At 40.6% G+C, this 27612-nt stretch overlaps 1 protein-coding gene across 1 annotated transcript in view; it reads right to left on the bottom strand.

Annotated features, from left to right (window-relative positions):
* Positions 1 to 27612, bottom strand: part of LOC145949945 (uncharacterized) — a 95569-nt gene that overhangs the window by 26104 nt on the left and 41853 nt on the right. The window contains exons 2-6 of the mRNA XM_083060854.1: positions 21788 to 21925; positions 21568 to 21661; positions 21025 to 21312; positions 20842 to 20892; positions 20259 to 20414 (exon numbers count right to left, since the gene is read on the bottom strand). Coding sequence (XP_082916980.1) covers positions 20259 to 20414; positions 20842 to 20892; positions 21025 to 21312; positions 21568 to 21661; positions 21788 to 21925 — 727 coding nt within the window. The remainder of the gene's footprint in view (positions 1 to 20258; positions 20415 to 20841; positions 20893 to 21024; positions 21313 to 21567; positions 21662 to 21787; positions 21926 to 27612) is intronic.

Below are 27612 nucleotides of genomic sequence, written 5' to 3'. Positions count from 1 at the left end.
CCGAAAGGGGCGCTGTGGGGTGCTAACACCTTCCCCACGCGTAACCGACTCCCTTACCCAACTCTGGTTGTAATGGCCAAAGTTGATTTATAAAATCAATTGCCTTATCCCTTTTTCCAATGTTTTGAGTAAAACATTGGTGGTGACTCCACGAACCCTCCTTTTACGAAAACCACTAATCCATAGAGGGTCCCGCTTGGGATTAATATGGATTGGTGAGACGTTTTAATAAATAAATTGGATAGGATCGACAAGGTCTCAGTTTGAGAACAAGTCGTTCTAATAATCCAATACATTTTCAAAACTAAAATAATAAGCGAGCTCGACCGTCTTCGCGACCGCCGAGGCCCGTTTGGGCCGGTGGCGACAGTCGTTAGTTCTGGTGGGTTTGGCTTCCACCCATTTTGAAACATAATCAACAGCTAAAAGAATGTAGGAAAAACTAAAAGAAATAGGAAAGGGACCCATGAAATCAATACCCCAAACATCAAACACCTCATAGAATCGCATGGGCTGCTGAGGCATCTGCTGTCTCCATGTAAGGGATCCTCCTGCTTGCTGACTGATCAAAGCCGTATCCGGTCAAATAAATGCAATTAAATGTAGTACTAGGAAGTGACTCCTAGGTCATCTCCCAAGGACCATCTTTTACTATTAAAGGCTTAAACACACAAAGTGATAGAAGAAGGAAGAAGAAGTGAAGATGTACTCCTCCTTAGCTTCTCCTAAGCACGGATCTTCTTCAAGGAAATGCAATCCAAATTGATTGAACACTATAGGAGGATTCTCGGAATAGGATGAAGGCTCAAGCCTTGGATGGAAGCATCCAAGCTCAAGGACCAATGGAGTGCTCACTTCAAAGAGAAGGAAGAAGGTGAACTTCCTAGGGTTTTGAGGTGAATTCTCTGAAGACTTTGAAGAGGAAACTCGGCACTTAGGCTCTCAAATTTCATATATGATTCAAAGTGGTACAAAATGGGAAAGGAGGGAACATATATAGCATCCGGATTGGCTCACACTTGGCGCCAATGTGCAAGCCTCATGTGGCGCCAAGTTTTTTTTTAATTCAAATTTGAATTTGAATTCAAAAACTCAACTCACATGCTAGGGACCGGTCACATTAGTGTTAAGTGTCCATTTAGGTTGAATTTAAATGGCATTTAGGGTTGAATTTGTGTCACACTTGTTCAGCCAAGCTGGCGCAAACAATGTGACTCCAAATTCAACTTAAATGCAAGTTAAATTTAACCTAATGTTGCCTAATCCTTAGATTTAATAATTCCTCCTTAAATCCTAAACTAATGACCCAAATACAATGGTCAATGAAATACAATGAAAGGAAAAAATTACAAGAAGAAGAATGAGCCTAATATTGGGTATCAAAAGCCCAAAGCCTAAGAAGCCCAATTACAAGCCCAAAAGCATAAACCCTAATCTATGGTCAAAATACAAGACCAAAATCAAAGTAGTTTCCTATACTAATAAAATGCAATAAAACATGGTGTTTAATCAAGTAAGGTCCATGTGAGAAGCAGCCTAGGCCCACCAAGCCCATTGGGCCCACTAAGCTCTGAAGCAGACAAGTCTTCAAGTAATCTCCTGGCCATAGCTCTGGTGGTTGGGCCTTTAGCCCATGCTCTTCCATCACAAAGTGGGGGAGGGGGTTTGGTTCAGAATTTTCAGTTTGTAACACAATAAAATGAAATAAAACAGTAAGTAAAACGAATTGGTTCCGTGTACAAATTGCAACTCTTTTATCCCTGGTTCTCAAAAGATTTCTCTGTTCATAACTTAATCCTTGTTCGATCCGAGTTAACCAACTAAGCGAAGATTAACTCAAGATTTCCCTACACGAATTAAGCAAACGTATACAACATTAAACCTCCCCACAAGATTAAGCAACTTGTGAGCAACCTGATTCATTAAGCATGAACAGGTGTCAAAAATGTTTCAGAGGTTCAATGAAGAAGAACCAAGGAGAACACAGATACAAATATGAATAAAACCTCAATTAGAGATTACAATCTGCTCAAGGAGCCAACCCCTGGGTTTTTAGCCTCCCATTAAAATAACACAGAGAAAGAAAACGAAAATGCAAGGCAGAGAAAGAAAACGAAAATGCAAGGTAGAGAAAGAAAACGAAATGAGTAATCTGTATTTCAATCTGTATTCTTCAATGATTCAGATACAAAACGTAACACATAAGAGAAGAAGAGAAGCAAAACGTAAAACTCAGCTGAGAGCAAGAAAAACGTGAATAATAATGGAGTTTTTGAGCAGACAAGGGAAAACAAAAACGTCCAGAACCTAAAGAGACCAAAACGTAAAAGAACAAAGAAGGAGGCAGCTAGGTCACGTAGGCACATCAGAAATATTCAAGCTAGTGTGATGGAATCATGCCTAGGAAGGCAAGGGGTGACCCATTGAAAGAGCCAAGAGGAATGGGCTAGACATGAAGGCTTGGGCCAGTCAAGGCCCAATGGGCCTGGTGGGCTTGGAAGGTCCAAGTCAAGCTTCACATGGGCTACATTGAGTGTTTTGTAAATAACATGTTAGTATAGGTGTGAGTCTTTGGGCTTGAATTGCATTTTTGGGCCTTGTATTTTGGCCAAGTAGTTTAGGAATTTAATTTCATGGTCATTTAAATTTAGGGTTAATTAGGAGTACATATGCATTTTAATTTACATGTAATTAGCCTTACATTTAGTGAGCATTTTCGCCATGTGCACTCATGCACATGGGGTGTCCGAAAATTGCTCCTAAATGCAAGGTAAATCACATGCAGATGGAGTGGCACATGGGGAGACTGGATTTGGCTCCCAAAATTTGAATATTTGAATTCAAATTTTGGCGCCTAAGGTTAGTTAAACCATACCATGGTTTAACTTAACCTTAGGTTAAGCCCATCTAGTCACACACACTTCTTAATTCTATAATTTTACCTATGGCCGGATATTGTAGACACTTTGGATTTTTGGATGAGTTTTTCTCTCTTAGAAATCTCCTTCTCCGAAGTCACCTTCTCCTACAACTCTACCTTACTTGAGCTCCTCTCCTTGTAGAGTTAGGAAAGCTTTCTTCTCCAGCCTTAGCTAGAAGCAAGCCTAGGTCACATTGAAGCTACTTGGAGTCTCTTCCTTGAATTTCTTCTAAGGAATCCGAGAAGCTTTGGAAGTGTTCATGAGAATTCCAAGTGGAATCTCATCAAGTGGTATCAAGAGCATTCGGTTCTTCAAGAGATAAGTCATTTTTCTTGTCTTTTGAAGTTTGGATCCGTGACTATCTTCTTCTTGTGTTCATCTTGTGTTCATCTTATTCTTGAGATTTTGTCACCTAGAGTTTACTCTTTCCTAGATCTAATTTTTGTCTTAAAAATTGATGGATCTAGTATCATGTGCTTGAATGATTCATTTATGCTTTATGACTATATGCTTCCATGAATCATGCTCCATTCTCTTTTGCCTATTAGGAATTTTCTGCCTATTAGCTTTTTGATTTGTTTGAGTCATAATTCAATATTTTATTCGGTCATTGCATTATTGAGTCCTTTTTATTTTGAATTCATGTCTAGTAGTAATGTGTAGTTCTTGTTATGTTCATCTTTCCTAGCTATGCTTGTTTGATTCGTCTTGAATTTTTTTGAATTGCATCTTGAAAATATTTTCTGGATTTGGCCAAGATCCTTTAGTCTTGGTATATGCTCATAATTTTTGTTTCAATTTGAGTTCATAAACTACTACTAGTTCATTAGTAGTTTTCTTAGAAATTTTAGGTTTCCTATACTTGAAAATGTCTTAAGAAAATTTTCTCCTTATCCGTGAGTGTTTGATCTTGTGTAACTTGTGTGTGCTAAAAATTTGTGTTTGTATCTCATTTTGAAATTTGAAATTGGAGCCAAAACCGTGCATGTGCCATTCAAAATAGCAAGCATCAAAATCATGTTGAATGTTCATTACATCTTAACCTAATTTGCTTGTCATTTGGAATTTAAATTGGAATCCGGTTTTGTGTTTCCTTCTAGTGTGAATGAGACTATTGTATTGCATTTTGAAAAAGGCAACTCCTAAGATTAAAAAAATATATATATAGAAGAAAGATCAAAAGAAAATGCAAAATCAAAGTGATTAAAAAAAAGTGCTAAACCTAAATTTCCAAAAGAAAAAGTCATTTAAGGAGTTTTTGTTACAAGATTTATTCTCGGTTTGATATTGCTTATTTTTACATCATATTTTCAGCTTACATTACTTGAGTGTTTTGGTTTTGTGAATCAAATTTTAGAACCTTTCTTAGGTCAATTCTTTCTTGTCCTAGCCATTTCTTGTCTTGTGTCATCTATCTTGTCTTCTTCTACTCTACTCTTGTCTTCAATAATTCTCAAATTTCTTTGTTGTTCATGATCATTGTTTAAACTCAAGTGTGACCTATGTTTGACCTAGCCTATCTCCCTAGAAGCTAGTTCTACAAGGGTCATCAAAAGAGGACTAAGAAAAGGAGGAGGAAAGGACATAGGTGGCTCTCGGATTTGGCTACTCAAAAGCATAAACACTAAACACTTGTGGCTGGAAACTTTGGTGGTGGCTAGACTTGATCATCCGTGGACATCCTTGGAGTTTAAAATTTGTTTTGTAATTGAATTTAAAAAAAAATAGAAGCATTAGTGACGGATTTAGAGACCAACTTTTCCTTACTAACTTGAAATTTTTGTTGCAAAATTGGTCACTAATCCCTCACTAATTCTTGGTGGCTGTTTTCTAATTTCTTTTTAAGCCACTTGTTCTTTGCTGTTTAGCTTTGTATTTTACCTTGTAATTGGCCATTTGAAGGAGTGTCTTGGGTGTGTCTTTGGTACACAACCATCTCTCCTTAGGTGTTCATTTTCGTTAGAACTTGGTGAGAGTGGTCCTTGATTGATCTTTGGTATCTCTCAAGCTCTCACCCTAGGACACGTTTAGGTAGTTTAATTTTTGCATTAATAGTTTTTTTAATTGCTTTCAACCGTCTAACATCTCTTAGTTCACAAATCATAAATAAATATTTTTCATTGAAAAAATATTTTTGTAGAGATTAAACACAAGGGGGATTAGTAATTTTTTACTTGAAGAGGCTTGGTTATTAAGTGGCTCTTAGTAGCTCACCTCCCTCCAAAGTTCAATTTGTATACTTAGTCCTCCAAGTACTTAGTCTTAACCTTGTTTCAAAAATTGCTTTTAACAAATCTTTCATTAAAAAAATCTTTCCCCTATAATGGAAGAATTTTCTACTCCTCAAAGTGATAGTAATTCAAGTGATTATAATGATATTGCCAAAGTATCACATGAATTAAGATAACTAAAAATTTGGAAATAGCAAGAGTCCAAACAAAGACTTAAAGAAAAACTTAAAAGAGAGGCTCAACTTGCCCTCTTGTAGGAGGAAATTCGGATATTAAAGGACAAGGAAGAAAAACTTTTAAAAAAAGAAAAATTGAGGAAAACAAGAGAAAAAGAAAGAAAACAGACATTACTCTTAGGGAAGAGTAAGGAGGAAAATATTATGATGGAAATGGTAAGGAGGAGTGATGAATGTTCTTCTCCTTAGCTCTCCTTATGACCGGATCTTCTTCAAGGAAATAGAAACCAACGTGATGAACACTAGATGGAGGAAGAATCTCAGATATAGAAGAGGCTTAAGCCTTGGATGGAAGCATCCAAGCTTAAGGTGCAAGGGAAAGCTCACTTCAAAGAGGAGGAAAACCTAGTAGGGTTCCTAAGGTGAAGCTTTCTCTCATGGTGACTCTTGAACGAAATTTGGCTGAATAAGCTCTCAAATTTCATTATTCTCAAAAGTGAATACAAAAATGTGAAGGGAGGACTTAAGTATGCACGGAAATGAAGCACATAGGCACCTAAACCAAAGCTACACAAATTGGCGCCTAAAGTTTGAATTCAAATTTGAAATTTGAATTCAAACTTTGGTGCACATGTGTAAGTCCGAAAATTTAGGTACCAAGGTGCATTTAGGTCTGATTTGAGAGTCATTTAGGGTTAATTTGAGTGTCACATGTTCAACCACCAATGGTGCAAAACATGTGACTCAAATGTAACTTAAATGGCTTCCAAATTAAACCTAGTTTAACCTAATTAGCATACTTTAGTATTCCTTGTATTTTCCTATTCTAATGACCTAATTACATTGATCAAACAATTACAATGGAAAGGAAAAATTACAAGAATGAAAATGAGCCCAATATTGGGTACCAAAAGCCCAAAGGCCCATGAAGCCCAAAACTAGGCCCAACAAGCCTAAAACCTAAAATGCTACTCTATGTGGTCCAAAATACAAGACCAAAATATATGATACCTATACTAACATGATGTATACAAAACATATGAAAATAGCTATAACAAAATATGGCCCATGAAAAGTTCAACTTGGGCCCTTCCCAGGGCCCATCAGGCCCATTGGGCCCCCTGACTGGCCCAAACCTTCATGTCTAGCCAACTCCTCTTGGCTCCTTCAATATGTCACCCTCTTGCCTTCCTAGGCATGATTCCATCATATTACCTCTAAGGACTTGTGTGTGAAGAGAGTTGTTCTATCATTAAAAATCATTTTCAAAATACTCTCTCCATACATAGAGACCTTAACTCTTACCCTTGTGCTACCACTAGTCATGAAGTAGAGATTCTAGACCAAAATATTTTAAAGAAAAATGAATCTCAATTTCAAGATATAGTGGAGAAGAAGTGGACTACATTTAGTTCTACTTCTTGTGCTACTTCCTTAGAGGTGCCCAAGGAAGAAAGCATTCCTCTCTTTAGGATACCTTCTACCTTAGTTGTTCTAGTAAAGCACCCAAAATTTGGAATATATTGTTTGATAGATATATCTTGTCATGTTTCATATTCTATTTTTGATCTTATGGGAAGTTCATCTTTATTTGAACTTAAATTACATCCTTCCTTTCAAGACCAAAATAGTTTATATGAGTTTTCAAGATTTCACAAGACATTATCTTTTGACAAGTATCTAATAAACAATATGATTCAAAATTATTTAGGAAGTTTTCTTTTTGTAGTGTTTTTGAGAGCATGCCTAGAACATCATTTAGGATACTTTAGGCAAGAAGTTGTAGTTTTTAAAAATCATTCTTTCCAATGTATTACATTTGCTTCAGATAAACATATCACCTCTAATATATGGTATTTTGAGCATGTAGGTGTTGATTCCTATCATATGGATCCTCGTGATTTGAGGACAAATTCTTTTCAAGAGGGAGGGGATGATGGAATCATGCCTAGGAAGGCAAGGGGTGACCCATTGAAAGAGCCAAGAGGAATGGGCTAGACACGAAGGCTTGGGCCAGTCAAGGCCCAATGGGCCTGGTGGGCTTGGAAGGTCCAAGTCAAGCTTCACATGGGCTACATTGAGTGTTTTGTAAATAACATGTTAGTATAGGTGTGAGTCTTTGGGCTTGAATTGCATTTTTGGGCCTTGTATTTTGGCCAAGTAGTTTAGGAATTTAATTTCATGGTCATTTAAATTTAGGGTTGTAGACCCCTAAAATTGTCCGGGTCGGAAATAAGACTCGAAGACTCTCGAAGACCAAAGGAAAGTCAGCCGGAAGGACTCCTGGAAGACCCTGGAAGACCCTAGGATGATTATTCATAGGTTTAGAAGTCTTAGAGTAGCTTAAAATAAGAATGTGGGAGGATTGAAGCTCAATACGACCTCCTAGAAGTTCAGTACGGCCGTACTGAACAATTTGAACTACAATACGGCCGTACTGAAGCCAATACGACCATACTGAAGTTTTTGAACTTCAGTACGGCCGTACTGAAACCAATACGACCGTACTGAAGTTTTTGAACTTCAGTACGACCGTACTGAATTCAATACGGCCGTACTGTAGTTCAAATCTTCAGTACGGGCCGTATTGATGTCAGAGGCCGTACTGCGCCTCACTCCTATATATAGGACGTCATTTGGACGTCATTCCACACATTTCCACACATTTGGACACCTTTTGGGACCTTCTTGTTGAGCATTCTGGGGTTTTAGAGCAGTGTTCTGCCCTAGAATTCTCTCCGAGAGCCGATCCGACGAAGTTCTTGAGTTCTGAGCATTTAGCTTGGGAATTCGAACTAGTCGAAGGGAAATCTTTCTGATTTCCATAGTAAAAATTAATCTTTAGGGAAGGAGCGAGCAAGCGTGTAGTGGGAAGGAGCGCCAAAAAGCCTCCTAACATTTGAATATATAAAAGCACGCTTCAAAGGTTTCTTCTTCAAAATCCTTCCTTTTACTGCTTTCTGATTGTCGCATTGCATGTTTAATTTATTCATGTAGATATCTTGTTCATAGTCGTTTCTAATAAATAGGGGTAATTTAGTAATTTTACACTGTTATTTATGAAATAATCCGTCATAGGGAACCCGAAAGGGGCGTTGTGGGGTGCTAACACCTTCCCCGCACGTAACCGACTCCCTTACCCAACTCTGGTTGTAATGGCCAAGGTTGATTTGCGAAAATCAATTGCCTTATCCCTTTTTCCAATGTTTTGAGTAAAACATTGGTGGCGACTCCAAGAACCCTTCTTTTTGCGAAAACCACTAATCCATGGAGGGTCCCGCTTGGGATTAACATGGATTGGTGAAATCATTTAATAAAATTGTTAGTTCGATGAGGTCTCAGTTTGAGAATAAGTCGTTCTAACAATCCATCATTTTTCAAAACTTAAAAAGAGTCCGACCATCGTCGCGAATGCCAAGGTCCGTTTCGGCGTGGTGGCGACAAGGGTTAATTAGGAGTACATGTGCATTTTAATTTACGTGTAATTAGCCTTACATTTAGTGAGCATTTTCGCCATGTGCACTCATGCACATGGGGTGTCCAAAAATTGCTCCTAAATGCAAGGTAAATCACATGCAAATGGAGTGGCACATGGGGTGACCGGATTTGGCTCCCAAAATTTGAATATTTGAATTCAAATTTTGGCGCCTAAGGTTAGTTAAACAATACCATGGTTTAACTTAACCTTAGGTTAATCCCATCTAGTCACACACACTTCCTAATTCTATAAGTTTACCTATGGCCGGATATTGTAGACACTTTGGATTTTTGGATGAGTTTTTCTCACTTAGAAATCTCCTTCTCCGAAGTCACCTTCTCCTACAACTCTACCCTACTTGAGCTCCTCTCCTTGTAGAGTTAGTAAATCTTTCTTCTCCGGCCTTAGCTAGAAGCAAGCCTAGGTCACATTGAAGCTACTTGGAGTCTCTTCCTTGAAGTTCTTCTAAGGAATCCGAGAAGCTTTGGAAGTGTTCATGAGAATTCCAAGTGGAATCTCATCATAGTGGCTGCCAAGTCAGCCCTACCCTGGGCTCCTATGAGCTAAAACGAAATTGGGCCCCCAACATCTGACCCAAGGTACAATAAAATAGAGTAAAGGCTGAAAATAAATGTTGAGGTGGAAATGGTGTAGTGGTGACATGGCAGATGATGTGGCAGCTCCTCTTGAAATCCAAAAATTAATTCCAAGCCCAAATAATTATTAAACTGGCCTGAAAATAAAAATTTGGAATAATTATATTTAGAAAATTCAAATTAGTTAAAATATGAATTACCGGTCCAATTAAAGCCCAAATAGAAAATAGTGCAGAATATAAACAATTAAGCACAAATCAGAGATTAAAATAAGTACAGAAAGGTAAGAAAATAGGGGAAAATATTGACTCATCAAATTCCCCCACACTTAGCCTTTTGCACTCCTGGGAAAAATAAAAAAGCAGAGCAAGGAACAATTGCAAAGACATCAAAGAGAGTGACACAACAGGAAGAAATAGAAACAAGAACACAAACAAGAAAACAAACAGATTTACACAATCCTCAATGAATCCTGGGAAAAGAAAAGGAGTAGGCAACATTCAACACAAAAAGAGTCAGAGAAACCAGATACTTATGGAAATCATCTAAGCATTTCAAAACATGGCAAGACAATCAATCAACTCAAGAGGTGAATCAAAAGCAATAGAACCTCACAAGATGTACTGTATCACTGTATCTCTCAAGTGTCTAGGCAACTGTATACTCTCAAAGCACTCATGAAAAACAAGCAACAGATAGACTTGGCAAGCCTCTAAAATCAACACCCAACACACAAGCACATAAGGATCAAAAGGTCTTTTTAGGGTTGTAATGAGGCCAAGGACAGGGTAAAGGATAATATATGGGATAAGTAACTACAAACCAGAGGAACCAGAGGAGCAATGGGGAATACGTCAAGAATACGCACAAGAAACAAACCCAGAAACCTCTAATGACCTCTATGATAATTAATCCTCTTCCTCTTGCCTCAAACAACTTCTTTTTTTTTTCTTTTTTTTCTTTTTCTTTTCTTTTTTTTTGAAGAGTAAGTGACCAGTGCGTAGTGAACAGTACACATGAAAATTTAAAATGGGATAAGATAACATGCAGAGAAGTAAAATGTACAGCATAAGGAATCAACTAGCCAATATACATCATCCAATGAAACACACACACCCCCACACTTATTCAAGAACTTATTCCCAAAACAATTCCAAAGCTCCAAAACTCCCTAAGGTTAAGATAATCATGGTTTTTCGATCAAGGTAGGCTTATTTGGCTAGAGGCTTATGAGAATCAAAATGCCTTAATCATATCCAAACATGCATGTGAATCAAGAAGTATCAAATAGAGTCAAGACAAGGCAACTGTGCAGGCAATCAAGAGGCATAAAACACAAGAAAGAACAGAGAGTGGCTCAAATCCTCACACATGGTATATCTGTCATAATTAAAATAACCTCTCAAACCTCAAAATCATCTTTCCAAGCAGAGAAAAACAGGGATTTCAAACCATATAGTATCAAGAAACTCCTATCCAAGAATGAAGTAAGTGCCTACAAACAATCAAAACCCGGAAATCAAAGAGAAACATGCAAAACTATACATAACAACTAAACATAAAACCTAGACCCAAAAATAACAATTAAACCCTAAAAGCATATAACCAAAACAGTTCCCCCCCACACTTAAATCACACATTGTTCCGATGTGGCCCAAACAGAAGATTAGAGCAATCAGAACAATCAATAAATCTGGACAAGTGCAATAAAAGTAAAGAAGGAGAAGGGGAAAGAAAACTCCCTAAATCATGGTGGGAGAGAAACAGGGTCAAGTAGAGACATCTCCTCTACCACTGCATTCAACAGGGAAGGATTGCTGAGGAAAGGCTTCAAACGGTGCCCATTAACCTTGAAGCTCTTGTCTGTGGATTCACTTTTGATCTCAACTGTACCATAAGGAAAAACATTAGTAACAAGAAAAGGTCCAATCCACTTTGATCGTAACTTACCACCCATGAGTCCGAGCCTAGAATTGTACAAGAGAACTTTCTGGCCAACCACGAAGTCCTTCCTAGCTATCAAGCTGTCATGGAACTTCTTGGTTTTCTCTTTGTAGAATTTTGAATTCTCGTAGGCTTCCAAGCGGATCTCATCAAGCTCATTTAGTTGCAACCTCCTTTCCTCACCAGCCTGATCAATGGAGAAGTTGCAGGTCTTCACAGCCTAGTAGGCCCAATGCTCAATCTCAACAGGTAAATGACTGTAGACCCCTAAAATTGTCCGGGTCGGAAATAAGACTCGAAGACTCTCAAAGATCGAAGGAAAGTCAGCCAGAAGGACTCCCAGAAGACCATAGGATGACTATCTGTAGGTTTAGAGGTCTTAGAGTAGCCAAAAATAAGAAAGTGGAGGGAATGAAGCCCAATACGGCCTCCCAAGAGTTCAGTACGGCCGTATTGAACATTTTAAACTACAATACGGCCGCACTGAACTCAATACGGCCGTATTGAAGTTCAATACGGCTGCATTGAACTCAATACGGCTGCACTGAACTTCAATACGGCCGTATTGAGGTTTTTGAACTTCAATACGGCCGTATTGAATTCAATACGGCCGTATTGTAGTTCAAAACTTCAATACGGACCGTATTGACCCCCAGAAACCGTATTGAGCCTCTTCCCTATAAATATGACGTCAATGGGACGTCATTTCACACTTTCACACACAGTTTTAACCCTCTTCTTGAGTATTCTGGGTTTTTTTTGAGCAGTGCTCTGCCTAGAAATCACTCGGAGAGTTGATCCGACGAAGTTCTTGAGTCACGAGCCATTTGCTTGAGTCTCGAACCTAGTCGAAGGGAAATCCTCCGGATTTCCATAGTTAAAATTTTATAGGAGGGAGCGAGCGGTCTTGTAGAGGGAGGGAACGCCAAAACGCTTCCCAATTTCTGTCAAGATATATAAGAAAGCACGTTTCAAAGGTTTATCTCTTTAAAGTCCCTTCTTTTACCGCTTTCTGTGTGTACATATTTAAACTGTCATCATGTAGATAGTTAATTTATAATTGCTTAGAATAAATAGGGGTAATTTAGTAATTTTGCACTATTATTTTTAATAATCTGTCATAGGGAACCCGAAAGGGGCGCTGTGGGGTGCTAACACCTTCCCCACGCGTAACCGACTCCCTTACCCGACTCTGGTTGTAATGGCCGAAGTCGATTTTTGAATCGATTGCCTTAAACTTCTTTTTCCAATGTTTTGAGTAAAACATTGGTGGCGACTCCATGAACCCTTCCTTTTTATGAAAACCGCTAATCTATGGAGGGTCCCGCTTGGGATTAACATGGATTGGTGAGCCTTTTAATAAAATTGCTCGTCTGACAAGGTCTCAGTTTGAGAATAAGTCATTCTAGCAATCCATATTTTCAAACAAATAAAAGAGTCCAACCATCCATCGCGAATGCCGAAAGCCCGTTTCGGGCCGGTGGCGACAGATGGCGACTCCGCTGGGGAAGCCTCGAGAGTCAGTCCCATTTAGTGACAGATTATTTTTAACAAATAATAGTTAAAATTACTTCATTACCCCTCACCTGTATGATAATATGTTTATCTAATTGGCTTTAAATAACTGTTGTATGTTTAAATTTTCGCAATTGTTTGAAATAAAAACTGCACACAAACCTTTGCACACAACAGTTCCCTCTATACCCGGGGGCATGAGTGGTAAGCCATAGGGAGTGGATGTTAGTACGGCCGGTTGTCGAATGGGTCTATAGGTGCCCGTAGACCGTTGTCGGAAAGCATCACTCAAGGTGATAACCATGAACTCGAGTCCGACAGTGCGTTGGAGCTTTCCATCGGCTTACGACGAGAGGAATTGGGTCCCTATAATGGGGGCACCTTGGGGGCCTCAGACCGGTGAGAACAGTTAGAACCACCTTGAATATGCACCTTTCTACAGGAAACCCCTACCTCGTGATTCGCTCGTGACTGTTCGTGGATGAGTGAATTGTTTGTGTAAATGCTTATGTGCAATTGTTTGTGCATTAATAAATAACCTCGTGATAAGGTCTAAAGAATAATCCCCATGTATGAAAAAACCATGACATGAGAGGAAAGACCATGTGCGAAAATATAATAAAAGTGAGGAGCATGTGCATCATTACCAATAAGTTATCATGCATCCTCATAAACCATGCATTCTAGGTTCACCAATACCTCTTGACATGAGTAAAAGAGACCCATAATTATCGAGATTCTCCGTTGGAGAGGGATCATAAGTCAAGGAGGGTGGTAACACTCCGTTTTAAAAAGGCAGCGCCTTAAAAATGGAGGGTTATCAAGCTCATGTCAAGAGTGTATTCATACCATAAATTAATTAGATTAAATATTCATTTTTAGAAAGTGGCTGGTCATCTCTCTGTCCTCACACGCGCACAGAAAATCAAAAAGATGGACGCGTTGGAGGAACAATATAAGAAGCTTACAGCCGAGCTCTCACAGCTCAAGGAGCAAATGGCGCAAATGATGGAACTCATGCGTCACCACAACATACAAGGGGCTGAGCACAGTGACCATGAGTCCCATCATGTTGGAGGAAGAGTGGAACAAGAGCTGAAAAGTGGGAAGCTAGCTAAACCTTCCCAATCATTTAAAGCTAAGAAGACCTTTGGGAAGAAGAAGGAGGGAGGAGTCAGTGCCATAACCATTTCCTCATCTTCCTCCACTTCGAAGTCAGGAAGATCGCAATTCACCCCTGTGAAGAAGTTTGATAAACTTCCGACCACCTACAGCGATCTCCTGCCGAAGCTAGTGGAAGCACGTCTTCTAGCTTACGTTCCACCAAAGAAGATGGATCCACCTTATCCCGAGTGGTACAAACTACAAGATAAATGCCTATACCACTCGGGGGCACCAGGGCATTCAACAGAGAACTGCCTAGCTCTCAAACACTAGGTCCAAAGCCTTATTGATGCCGGGTGGATCACTTTTGATTCGACAGCGCCCGACGTGAGCAAGAATCCTCGGCCAAAGCAGGATTAGAGAGAAGAACAAGCCACGATAGGGCCCCTCCATATTCTTCTTTTAGGGACTCATGATCAGTACCCGAGATCATGAGAACCTTTTCATGTAAATAAGGGTTTTTGTACAGCTTTAATACATATCAATAAAGAGACATTTTTCACATTACTCTCTTTTTTGTTCTTTTCTCTCTTTCCTCATTAACATTAATAATTCTAAACCTAAACAGAACCAATAAAATAATTATGTCTGTAATTGTTCGCTCTGACCGAGATCCAAAGTTGAGGATAAATGGGTTGAGTTGGACAGTGATGAGGAGACCATTTCTCCGGATCTGCAAAGACTGCTAGAACGAGAAGCTCGCCTACTCCAACTCGTCAAGAGAAATTGGAGATCGTGAATTTGGGGCAGGGCCGAGAGATAAAAGAGGTCAATATTGGGACCCATATCAGTGATGAAATAAGGACACATGTTTCCACTATGATTATAATAAAATCATTCTTCATTGCTTCTTTTCTTGCTTATAATAAAATTCTAAACCACATTATTTTTAACCCTGTTTGAATAAACATGAATGAGGTTAAAATCATCTTAATAATAATAAACCCACATCATTTTTATGTGGAGGTGTGTGTGACAACTTGGAGCACCTTCCCTTGGCCTTGACAAGTGCCATCATGGGTAAAAAGAAATCTTTCAAAATAAAAGAAGCTCGGCAGGAAACTCAAAAAGGGGACTGCGTAAAAATAAGAGCAAAAGACCCGCTAGGAATCCCACGAAAGGGTGACCTAGGCAAAAGTTAGGGTTACAAAAATAAACAAAAACAAAGGTCCGCTAAAACGCCACAAAAGGGTGTTTTAGGCAAAAATAAGGAAAATAAAAAAACAAAAATAAATCCATGATGGTACCATGAACCGAATTCAAAAAGAAAGGTTCAAGGGAAGTTATCTAAGTTGTCAAATCACAACGTCAATAAACAAAGATTTTCTTAACTTCATAAGTGTTTAATCAAACAAAGCCTAAACACATAAGCCTACCTTGGCCATCCATTCTTACAAAAACCATTTTTGAAAAATAAATCCCCTTTAAAACACAAACTTCAGAACAAAAATATCTTTCTTTTCTTTTCTCTCTTGTCCCAAAAGATTTTAGGATAATCTAGTGGAAGCATGGAGAAATAAATCATCACTGAAAATGGATCTAATCTGAACAACAAAATGGTGGAAGAACTGTGCCAAGAATTCAAGATCCAACACCATAACTCTTCCCCATATCGGCCAAAGATGAATGGGGCAGTCGAGGCAACCAATAAGAACATCAAGAAAATAGTGCAAAAGATGGTTGTCTCATTTAAAGACTGGCACGAGATGTTACCCTTCGCCCTCCGTGGTTATGGGACTTCTGTACGCACATCTACAGGAGCTACTCCATTCTCCCTCGTCTATGGGATGGAGGCAGTTCTACCTGTCGAAGTCGAAATACCTTCCCTAAGGGTAATCATGGAAGCAAAACTTTCCGAAGCAGAATGGGTTCAAGGCCGGTATGACCAATTGAACCTCATTGAAGAAAAACGGTTGAACGCCATATGCCATGGTCAAGCCTATCAGAGGAAGAACAAAAAGGCTTTTTGACAAGAAAGTCCACCCTCGAGTCTACCATGAGGGAGAGTTGGTAATGAAGAAATTGCTACCAACTCAAAAGGACAAAATCGGAAAGTATGCCCCAAATCACGGAGGACCATACGTGGAAAAACGAGCCTTCTCAGGAGGAGCATTGATCCTCACAGACATGGATGGAAAAGAACTTCGATACCCAGTCAACGCTGACGAGGTAAAGAAGTACTATGCTTGAAGACGTTGCTTGCATAGGCCCGCTAGGATGAAAACCCAAAAAGGGCGTCCTAGGCAAAAGTTAGGGCAAAATAAAAAGCCCGCCAGTACAAGGGTACTAGGCAAAACAAAGGCGAAATTATCCCCGCTAGGATACGTCCTAGGCAAAAGTTAGGGGCAAAAGAATAAGATGTAAAAGCAAAGCAAGCGACGGTCACTTGAATCGAAAACCGAAAGGCGGTTCAAGTGATTATCTTCTAGAAGCAAGCGTCTTGCAGCATCTACGCTCCTGGCTCAGGCATCTCACCCGAAGCAACTAGGGGAATGTAAAGAGCAACAATTACAGATATAATTGTTAAGCCCAATGTATATAGCCTACCCTGGCCAGCCATTCTTCAGAAAATTCTTATGTATATCTTTCTGTAAAAACACTTGTGAATATCAATAAAATATCTATTCATTTTCTCTTCTCTCTTGACCATGTGATTATGCCTCTAAAAATTGGTATTTCTAAAAAATTGTATGAAATTCCTTAATAATCGGTCAATAAAGAAAAATTGGAGGGGTTCCTATAAAATCCATAATCTCCTGCATAAAAGGCTCACAAAAATATTCCCTCACGTCGATGACAGAAATTCCTCCAAGAAAAGGAGGATAGGGAGAGCCATTCATTTTTCTAAAAACATTAAATAATAAAACTTGCATTTGTGCATCACACACATTAGCATCACATTCAAAGACCTTATCATGAGGCAATTGCATAAAATAGAAAATAGGAAAAATTGCTTGTGTATGGCAGCGGTCAACAGAAAAAGCCGCAAATCAACAGAAAAGGCAAAAATACAGAAAAAGCCAAAAAATGACAAAAAAGGCAAAAAATACAGAAAAAGCCAAAAACGACAAAAAGGCAAAAGATTTAGAAAATCGATCGCCTCGTACAGAATAACTGAGCCTGGAGAGGCTTGCCAAAATAATACTCTCTCAGAATAATTGAGCCTGGAGAGGCTTGCCGAAACAATACTCATGCAGAATAACTGAGCCTGGAGAGGCTTGCCGAAACAATACTCCCACAGAATAACTGAGCCTGGAGAGGCTTGCCGAAATAATACTCCCATAGAATAATTGAGCCTGGAGAGGCTTGCTGAAAAAATACTCCCACAAAATAATTAAGCCTGGAGAGGCTTGCCGAAATAATACTCTCCAAAAGACGTCTCGACTCGCATTCTCGGGCTGAACAAAAAACAATACTCATGCAGAATAACTGAGCCTGGAGAGGCTTGCCGAAACAATACTCCCACAGAATAACTGAGCCTGGAGAGGCTCGTCGAAATAATACTCTCTCAGAATAACTGAGCCTGGAGAGGCTTGTTGAAATAATACTCCCCAACTGTACAGAATAAATGAGCCTGGAGAGGCTCGCAGAAATAATACTCCCCAGAGATATCTCAGCTTCCACTCACGGGCCAAATTCCCCAGTGAAAGCTATCAAACCAAGATCAACAAAATTCCCCAAGGGAGGCTTGATCATCTAAACAGAATATCCAAGTCGAAAGGACTTAAACTTCCTCAGTGGAAGGTAGCTTTCCAACTCAAACGAAGAGTGAAGCTAAGCCTGAAGAGGCTTTCTAAATAATACTCTGGGATACATAAGAACTTCAAATCCCCAGTCGCCTATACAAGAGGCACTCCTTCAAAAAAGGAAAATCAAAAATCCAAAAGATCAATAATCATTCCCCAAGTGGAATCCGGCTCTCAGCCAATCATTGAACGTCAAGCTGATACGCCTAACAGAAGAGGCCAATTACAACCAATGACAAAATCCCCTAGCGGATAACAGCCTACACAGAGGCAACAAAATCCAAAAAATCAAAAAGAGTCACCCGAATAAGGATAACCGGGATACTCCACCAACGTCGAAAGGACGTCAGCCAATCATAAGGCACCGCTCATCTCAGAAAGAGCATCTTCGTGTCTACACCCCAAGGAAACAGAAATTCCTCAATGGGCACCAATTACGCAATGCAAAATTGGGACACAAGAACCTATGAGTAATTGCACATCCCCAAGGCGGATCCCTGCGTTATCCAGCCCTCAGTGGCACCAAAATCAAAAACAGATCGTCGAAGCAGCATCGTGGACTGTGGAGACAAAACCATCACAGATCCCTGGAGAGGGCAAACTCACATTGCCAATGTCGTCAAGAACACGGAGGCAGACCCTGGGGAGGGCAAACCGCAGACCCTGGAGAGGGCAAACTCACCCTGGGGAGGGCAAACCACAAACCCTGGAGAGGGCAAACTCACCCTGGGGAGGGCAAACCGCAGACCCTGGAGAGGGCAAACTCACCCTGGGGAGGGCAAACCGCAGACCCTGGAGAGGGCAAACTCACCCTGGAGAGGGCAAACTCACCCTGGGGAGGGCAAACCGCAGACCCTGGAGAGGGCAAACTCACCCTGGGGAGGGCAAACCGCAGACCCTGGAGAGGGCAAACTCACCCTGGGGAGGGCAAACCGCAGACCCTGGAGAGGGCAAACTCACCCTGGGGAGGGCAAACCGCAGACCCTGGAGAGGGCAAACTCACCCTGGAGAGGGCAAACTCAACCTGGAGAGGCTACTCAACGATTTTCCCACCTAAAGACACTACAAGTCGGAAGGATGGCTTATTCCCCGGACAATTGGGTCAACTCCTTTACTTATCGAACGGTACACCAAAAGGCCGTTTGACTAAGTAAATGGGGGGCAGCTGTAGACCCCTAAAATTGTCCGGGTCGGAAATAAGACTCGAAGACTCTCAAAGATCGAAGGAAAGTCAGCCAGAAGGACTCCCAGAAGACCATAGGATGACTATCTGTAGGTTTAGAGGTCTTAGAGTAGCCAAAAATAAGAAAGTGGAGGGAATGAAGCCCAATACGGCCTCCCAAGAGTTCAGTACGGCCGTATTGAACATTTTAAACTACAATACGGCCGCACTGAACTCAATACGGCCGTATTGAAGTTCAATACGGCTGCATTGAACTCAATACGGCTGCACTGAACTTCAATACGGCCGTATTGAGGTTTTTGAACTTCAATACGGCCGTATTGAATTCAATACGGCCGTATTGTAGTTCAAAACTTCAATACGGACCGTATTGACCCCCAGAAACCGTATTGAGCCTCTTCCCTATAAATATGACGTCAATGGGACGTCATTTCACACTTTCACACACAGTTTTAACCCTCTTCTTGAGTATTCTGGGTTTTTTTGAGCAGTGCTCTGCCTAGAAATCACTCGGAGAGTTGATCCGACGAAGTTCTTGAGTCACGAGCCATTTGCTTGAGTCTCGAACCTAGTCGAAGGGAAATCCTCCGGATTTCCATAGTTAAAATTTTATAGGAGGGAGCGAGCGGTCTTGTAGAGGGAGGGAACGCCAAAACGCTTCCCAATTTCTGTCAAGATATATAAGAAAGCACGTTTCAAAGGTTTATCTCTTTAAAGTCCCTTCTTTTACCGCTTTCTGTGTGTACATATTTAAACTGTCATCATGTAGATAGTTAATTTATAATTGCTTAGAATAAATAGGGGTAATTTAGTAATTTTGCACTATTATTTTTAATAATCTGTCATAGGGAACCCGAAAGGGGCGCTGTGGGGTGCTAACACCTTCCCCACGCGTAACCGACTCCCTTACCCGACTCTGGTTGTAATGGCCGAAGTCGATTTTTGAATCGATTGCCTTAAACTTCTTTTTCCAATGTTTTGAGTAAAACATTGGTGGCGACTCCATGAACCCTTCCTTTTTATGAAAACCGCTAATCTATGGAGGGTCCCGCTTGGGATTAACATGGATTGGTGAGCCTTTTAATAAAATTGCTCGTCTGACAAGGTCTCAGTTTGAGAATAAGTCATTCTAGCAATCCATATTTTCAAACAAATAAAAGAGTCCAACCATCCATCGCGAATGCCGAAAGCCCGTTTCGGGCCGGTGGCGACAATGACATGCCTTGCCAAAGACAACCCGATAAGGAGACATCCCTATGGGTGCTTTGTAGGTAGTCCTATGCACCCAAAGAGCATCCTCCAACCTGTTACTCCAATCTTTTCTGTTGGGCTGGACAATCTTCCCTAAGATTCTCTTGATCTCCCTGTTTGAAATTTCAGCTTGCCCATTGGTTTGGGGGTGGTAGGGTGTAGAAATTTTGTGCACTACCCCATACTTCTTGAGCCAAGCCTGCATAGATCTGTTACAAAAATGGGTTCCCTGATCACTAACAATAGCTCTGGGTACTCCAAACCTGCAGAATAGGTGAGATCTAACAAAATCCACAACAACCCGAGCATCGTTAGTTCTAGTGGCTTTGGCTTCCACCCATTTTGAAACATAATCAACAGCTAAAAGAATGTAGGAAAAACCAAAAGAAACAGGAAAAGGACCCATGAAATCAATACCCCAGACATCAAACACCTCACAGAATAGCATGGGCTACTGAGGCATTTTTTGTCTCCATGTAAGGGATCCTCCTGCTCGCTGACACTGCTCACAAGTGCTACAAGTCTTCCACGCATCTCTGAAGATGGTGGGCCAGTAGAAACCACAATCGAGCACCTTGCGAGCTATCCTCTAAATGCCTAGATGGCCCACCTGGGGCGGAAGAGTGACAAAACTACAGGACCGAATCGATCTCATGATCGGGTATGCATCTCCTAATCACCTGGTCACTGCACAACTTCCACAAATAGTGGTCATCCCAAATATAATGCTTAGCATCACTCTTAATTTTATAAATCTGAGCTCGTGATGCTAAGGGAGGAAAAATAGAAGCAACTAAAAAATTAACAATATTTGCAAACCAAGGGGTGGTAGAAGAAACAGAAACAGAAGAAACAATCAAAAGATTTTCATCAGGAAAGTTATCTTGGATGGGCAACATGTCAGCACTATCCTCAGCTCTTTCAATTCTACTGAGATGGTCTGCCACTAAATTCTGAGCTCCACTCCTGTCCCGTATATCCAGATCAAACTCCTGGAGCCAGAGCATCCACCTGATCAATCTGGGTTTTGACTCAGCCTTTTTTAGTAGGTACTTCAAAGCTGCGTGGTCAGTATAGACAATAACATGAGAACCAAGCAAATAAGATCTAAATTTATCAAAAGCAAAAACAATGGAAAGAAGCTCTTTCTCAGTGGTAGTGTAATTTGCTTGGGCAGCGTCCAAAGTCCGGGAAGCATAATATATCACTCTGGGAAACTTGTCAACTCTCTATGCTAGCACAACTCCCAATGCATAATTGGATGCATCACACATCAGCTCGAATGGGACTATCTAATCAGGTGCCTGAATGATTGGCGTGGTGGTGAGTGCTTCCTTGAGGCAGTCAAAAGCCTGTTTACACCTGTCATCAAAAACAAAATCAACCTCTTTTTGCAGTAGATTGGACAGTGGAAGGGCCTTCTTGCTGAATTCTTTGACAAAGCGCCTGTAGAAACCTGCATGGCCAAGAAAAGATCGAACCTCTCACACGCAAGAGGGGTAAGGTAACTTTGAAATAACAGAGACTTTCGCAGGATCTACTTCTATGCCCTTACTTGAAATAATATGCCCTAAAACTATACCATGTTCTACCATGAAGAAACATTTTTCAAAATTGAGAACAAGATTAGTTTCAATGCATCTATTAAGCACTCTATCCAAATTATCTAAGCATGTGGCAAAAGAGGATCCATATACAGTAAAATCATCTATAAACACCTCTATGCAATTTTCAAGAAAATCAAAAAAGATACTAAGCATGCACTGCTAGAAGGTACCAGGGGCATTGTGTAGGCGAAAGGGCATCCTCCTATAGGAAAAAGTGCCAAAAGGGCAGGTGAATGTGGTTTTATCTTGATCTTGAAGAGCAATCTAGATTTGAAAATAACCAGAAAAACCATCAAGAAATGTAGACCCCTAAAATTGTCCGGGTCGGAAATAAAACTCGAAGACCCTCAAAGATCGAAGGAAAGTCAGCCAGAAGGACTCCTAGAAGACCATAGGATGGCTATCTGTGGATTTAGAGGTCTTAGAGTAGCTTAAAATAAGGAAGTGGAGGAAATGAAGCCCAATACGGCCGTACTAAACTTAATACGGCCGTATTGAAGCTTCAATATGGCCGCAGTGAACTCAATACGGCGTATTGAAGTTTCTAAAACTTCAATACGGCCGTACTGAAATCAATACGGCCGTATTGAAGCTTCAATACAGCCGCAGTGAACTCAATACGGGCGCATTGAAATTTCTGAATTTCAATACGGCCGTATTGAACTTCAATACGACCGTATTGAAGTTCAAAAATTTCAATACGGCCGTATTGATTCTGTAGCCCGTATTGCGCCTATTCCCTATAAATATGACGTCAATTGGACGTCATTCCACACTTTTTTACACAGTTTTAACCCTCTTCTTGAGTATTCTGGGGTTTTTGAGCAGTGTTCTGCCCTAGAAATCACTCGGAGAGTTGATCCGACGAAGTTCTTGAGCCCCGAGCCATTTTGCTTGAGGATCGAACCTAGTCGAAGGGAAATCCTCCGGATTTCCATAGTTAAAATTTTATAGGAGGGAGCGAGCGGGCTTGTAGAGCGAGGGAACGCCAAAAAGCTTCCCAGTTTTACGAAATATATAAAAGCACGCTTCAAAGGTTTCTTCTTAAATCCTTCCTTTTACTGCTTTCTGTGTGCATATTTAAACTGTCATCATGTAGATAGTTAATTTATAATTGCTTAGAATAAATAGGGGTAATTTAGTAATTTTACGCTATTATTTTAGAAATAATCTGTCATAGGGAACCCGAAAGGGGCGTTGTGGGGTGCTAACACCTTCCCCACACGTAATCGACTCCCTTACCCAACTCTGGTTGTAATGGCCGAAGTTGATTTATAAAATCAATTGCCTTATCCCTTTTTCCAATGTTTTGAGTAAAACATTGGTGGCGACTCCACGAACCCTTTTACTACGAAAACCACTAATCCATGGAGGGTCCCGCTTGGGATTAACATGGATTGGTGAGACATTTAATAAATAAATTGGATAAGATCGACAAGGTCTCAGTTTGAGAACAAGTCGTTCTAATAATCCAATACATTTTCAAAACTAAAATAAAAGCGAGCTCGACTGTCTTCGCGACCGCCGAGGCCCGTTTGGGCCGGGTGGCGACAGATGGCGACTCCACTGGGGAAGCCTCGAGAGTCAGTCCCATTTAGTGACAGATTTTTTTAACAAATAATAGTTAAAATTACTTCATTACCCCTCACTTGTATGATAACATGTTTATCTATTTGGCTTTAAATAACTGTTGTATGTTTAAATTCCGCAATTGTTTGAAATACAAACTGTACACAAACCTTTGCACACAACAGTTCCCTCTATACCCGGGGGCATGAGTGATTAACCATAGGGAGTGGATGTTAGTACGGCCGGTTGTCGAATGGGTCTATAGGTGCCCGTAGACCGTTGTCGGAAAGCATCACTCAAGGTGATAACCATGAACTCGAGTCCGACAGTGCGTTGGAGCTTTCCATCGGCTTACGACGAGAGGAATTGGGTCCCTATAATGGGGGCACCTTGGGGGCCTCAGACCGGTGAGAACAGTTAGAACCACCTTGAATATGCACTTTTCTGCAGGAGACCCCTACCTCGTGATTCGCTCGTGACTGTTCGTGGATGAGTGAATTGTTTGTGCATTGATTATGTGACATTGTATGAGCATACATTGCATTATTTAAACATACAACATTCCCTTTTTTAAAATAAGAATAAATGGGAATAAGAATCTTCCATTACATGGTGTTAACATCTACCTTCATCACATTCATATAGGTAGTTTCCCTTTTCACCCAAAAAATAAATACAAAAAAAAGATACAAAATACCCAAAAAAAAGAAAAAAGGGTTATTTATCCAAACCAAGCAATATCATGCATCATCTTAGGAACATCCTAAAAACATGATAATGCTTAGTTGAATAAACACTATGCATGCATATTCAACCTCATCATCTCATATCATGCATATAGATCATGGAGAGATCTAGGAGTCATTCATACATCTCTCCTAGTAATCCATTAATAAACATTAATAAAAAAAAGAAATAATCGATGCGTATGTTCAAAGAATGGATCGCACGCCGTTCGTTATCAAGTGTAAGCCAACAACCGTTCCAAGCGAGCATACGTCAACTTCGTTGTTGGTAATCAAGACAAACAAAGGGGAAGGTCCAATGCCGTTAAGGATCATCGCTCCAGGGCCTTTTCCCTACGAATCAAATAAGGCTGTGCCGTGGATATACGACATCCATACTTCTGCCGACAGTGATATCTCCAATATCGCTGGACTTGGGGGCATGACTAGGAGTGGCAGGATCTACACTCCCGAAGATCTTCATGATAAAGCCCCCAAGAATAAAGAAAAAGAAGAAAAGAAAACCGAGGAAAAAGAATCCGAGGAGGAGACAGACGAGCTGTTAAAATTTATCCGACAGAGCGAGTACTCCATCGTGGATCAACTTCATAGGACGCCAGCAAAAATTACGCTGTTGTCGTTGATCCTATGCTCCGAACCGCATCGGCAAGCTCTGTTGAAAGTCTTGAACGAGGCATACGTGTCGCACACTATCTCCCAAGACGAGTTTGAGGGGATTGTTAGTCACATCAAGGCTAATGATCACCTCACCTTCATCGATGAAGAAATCCCCGCCGAGGGATCAAACCACAACAAGCCCTTGCACATCTCTATAAAGTGCAAGGAGTATCACATCGCTAAAGTCTTGGTAGATAATGGATCTTCCTTGAATGTGATGCCTAAAAGAACTCTTGATCAGATGGCAATCAAGGGAGTCCAAATGCGCCCAAGCAACATGATCGTTCGAGCTTTCGACAGTTCTAAAAGAGCAGTGGTGGGAGAAGTCAATCTTCCAATCCAAATTGGACCCACCATCTTCAACGTCGAATTTCAAGTGATGGATATTACTCCTGCATACAGCTGTCTCCTAGGCCGACCTTGGATTCATGATGCGAAAGCTGTACCCTCTACGCTCCACCAGAAAGTCAAGTTCATAGTGGGTGACAAACTGGTGACCGTGCAAGCTGAAGACGACATACTCATCAGCAAGCCATCCAACATACCTTATGTGGATGCAGCAGAGGAAGCTTTGGAAACCGCCTTCCAAGCATTGGAAATTGCCAATGTTGAAACGTTTCCCCGAGAAATGAAGAAGGTAGCTCATATGCTCACAAAGAATGGATACTTGCCAGGACAAGGATTAGGCAAGTACTCCCAAGGAATCCCGGAGCTACCCATTATCAAGGACAATCCGGGGAAACAAGGGTTAGGATACAACCCTGTTAAAGATCAAAGAACGAAGAGGAATCAAGATCCTTCTCGACGTTCTTTAAGCTAGATCTTTAAGAAGGCTGGTTCACAAACATCAAGGCCAGCTGTTGTCATCAAGTGTCCTTCTCCGTCTGATAGGGATATGTAAACCTGATGACTATTAGAGATCACTCCTCGGGGACAGCCCGACCCCCGAGCCTCGATAGGGCACATGTTTCCATTTATGATTATAATAAAATCATTCTTCATTATTTCTTATTGCTTCTTTTCTTGCTCGCAATAAAATTCTAAACCACGTTATTTAACCCTGTTTGAATAAACATAAGTGAGGTTAAAATCGTCTTAATAAAAATAAACCCGCATCTTTTTATGTGGAAATGTGCATGATAGCTTGGAGCACCTTTTCTTGGCCTCAATAAGTGCCATCATGGATAAAGAAATCCTAAAGATAATAAGCTCGGCAGGGAACCCAAAAAGGGGACTGCGCAAAAATAAGAGCAAAAGACCCGCTAGGAATCCCACAAAAAGGGTGACCTAGGCAAAAGTTAGGGTTACAAAATGAAGACAAAAACCCGCTAGGAATCCCACGAAAAGGGTGACCTAGGCAAAAGTTAGGGTTGAAAAAAAATGAACAAAGACAAAAGCCCGCTAAGACATCACAAATGGGTGTTTTAGGCAAAAGTTAGGGCCGTCAAAAAAGGAAAAAACAGAATAAATCCATGATGGTATCATCAATTGAATTCAACAAAGGGGCTCAAGAAAAGCTATCCAAGTTGTCAAAGCACAATCATTAATAACAAAGATGTGCTTAACTTCATAAGTGTTTAATCGAACAAACCTAAACACAATAAGCCTACCATGGCCAGCCATTCTTACAAAATCCATTTTTCAAAAATAAAATAATCCCCTCTAAAACACAAACTTTTGAAAATATATCCTTTCCTTCTTTTCTCTCTTGTCCCCAACGATTTTTGAATAATCTAGTGGAAACATGGAGATATAGTGGTCAATAGGAGGGTTGACACATCTTTTAAAGGAAGGGAGAATCATTTGGTTGATAACACCAAAAATCAAATACGCATCGTTCCTCGGTTACAGAAATCGGCAAAGCACAGTCTGTCTGGAGGAATGGCAAGATCCAAACAAAGAACGCATCGATTAATTCTTTTGAAAAACTGAATCAAATAGAATTAGGTGCATCTCATTTGCATACATGCATACAGATAATAGGTGTACTAGAAGATCACTTATTCTCTGTTTATACAAAAAAAAAAAAAAAAAAAAAAAAAATCATAAATCAGAAAAATCCAATACGCCCGTATTGGTATTAATACGGTCGTATTGGAGTTAACGTTAAGTACAACGTTTCAACTCCAATACGGGCGTATTAAAATCCAGTACGCCCGTACTGAACCCCAATACGGTCGTATTGAATCCAATACGGTCCATATTGATTGTAAACTTTGTACATCAACGGAAAGGCCAATACGGCCGTATTGAATCCAATACGGGCCGTATTGGCAGAATTTTGCCTATAAATAAAGACTTCCCCTCCCTCATTTTGCATACCTTTCTTCATTCTCCACATTCCTTGCTTGTGAGTGCATTCCTACAAAGATTATCGGAAATGGCAGAATCTTCTCGCAAAAGGCAGAGAGCCCCGACCAGACGTGTAATGACAGATCGACACCGGGACCGGCTACAGCTTATAGAGACGTTCACCATCGAGCCGTCAAGAGTGCTCGACTTTGAGCTTCTCCAAGCAGTGGGCTTGGAGAATGATGTCAGGAACTACTTCGACGCCATAGGATGGGGATTTGTCCTTAATCCACCATCCCAGCTATATTTGACAGCCACGAAGGAGTTCTTGGCTACAGTCGGCGTCACGGAGTCGACTAACAGCTATGGGGAGGATGTTTGCGCGGTGGATTTTTGGATGAATGAAGGATACCGCTCGCTGACGTTGGACGAGTTCAACGTCCAGGCAGGGTTTTTCAGCCGCACTGATCAGCTGACATTCCGAGATGCCATATGCGAGTGGCCTGATCAGTGGACTCCGGTTGAGATGTGGAGTT

Source organism: Cajanus cajan, chromosome 7 (genome assembly GCF_000230855.2).
Source record: "Cajanus cajan strain Asha chromosome 7, NIPB_CcT2T_4, whole genome shotgun sequence".
Classification (NCBI taxonomy): Eukaryota; Viridiplantae; Streptophyta; class Magnoliopsida; order Fabales; family Fabaceae; genus Cajanus; species Cajanus cajan.
The sequence above is the reverse complement of the archived record's forward strand: the minus strand, read 5'-3'. Positions and strand labels throughout refer to the sequence as shown.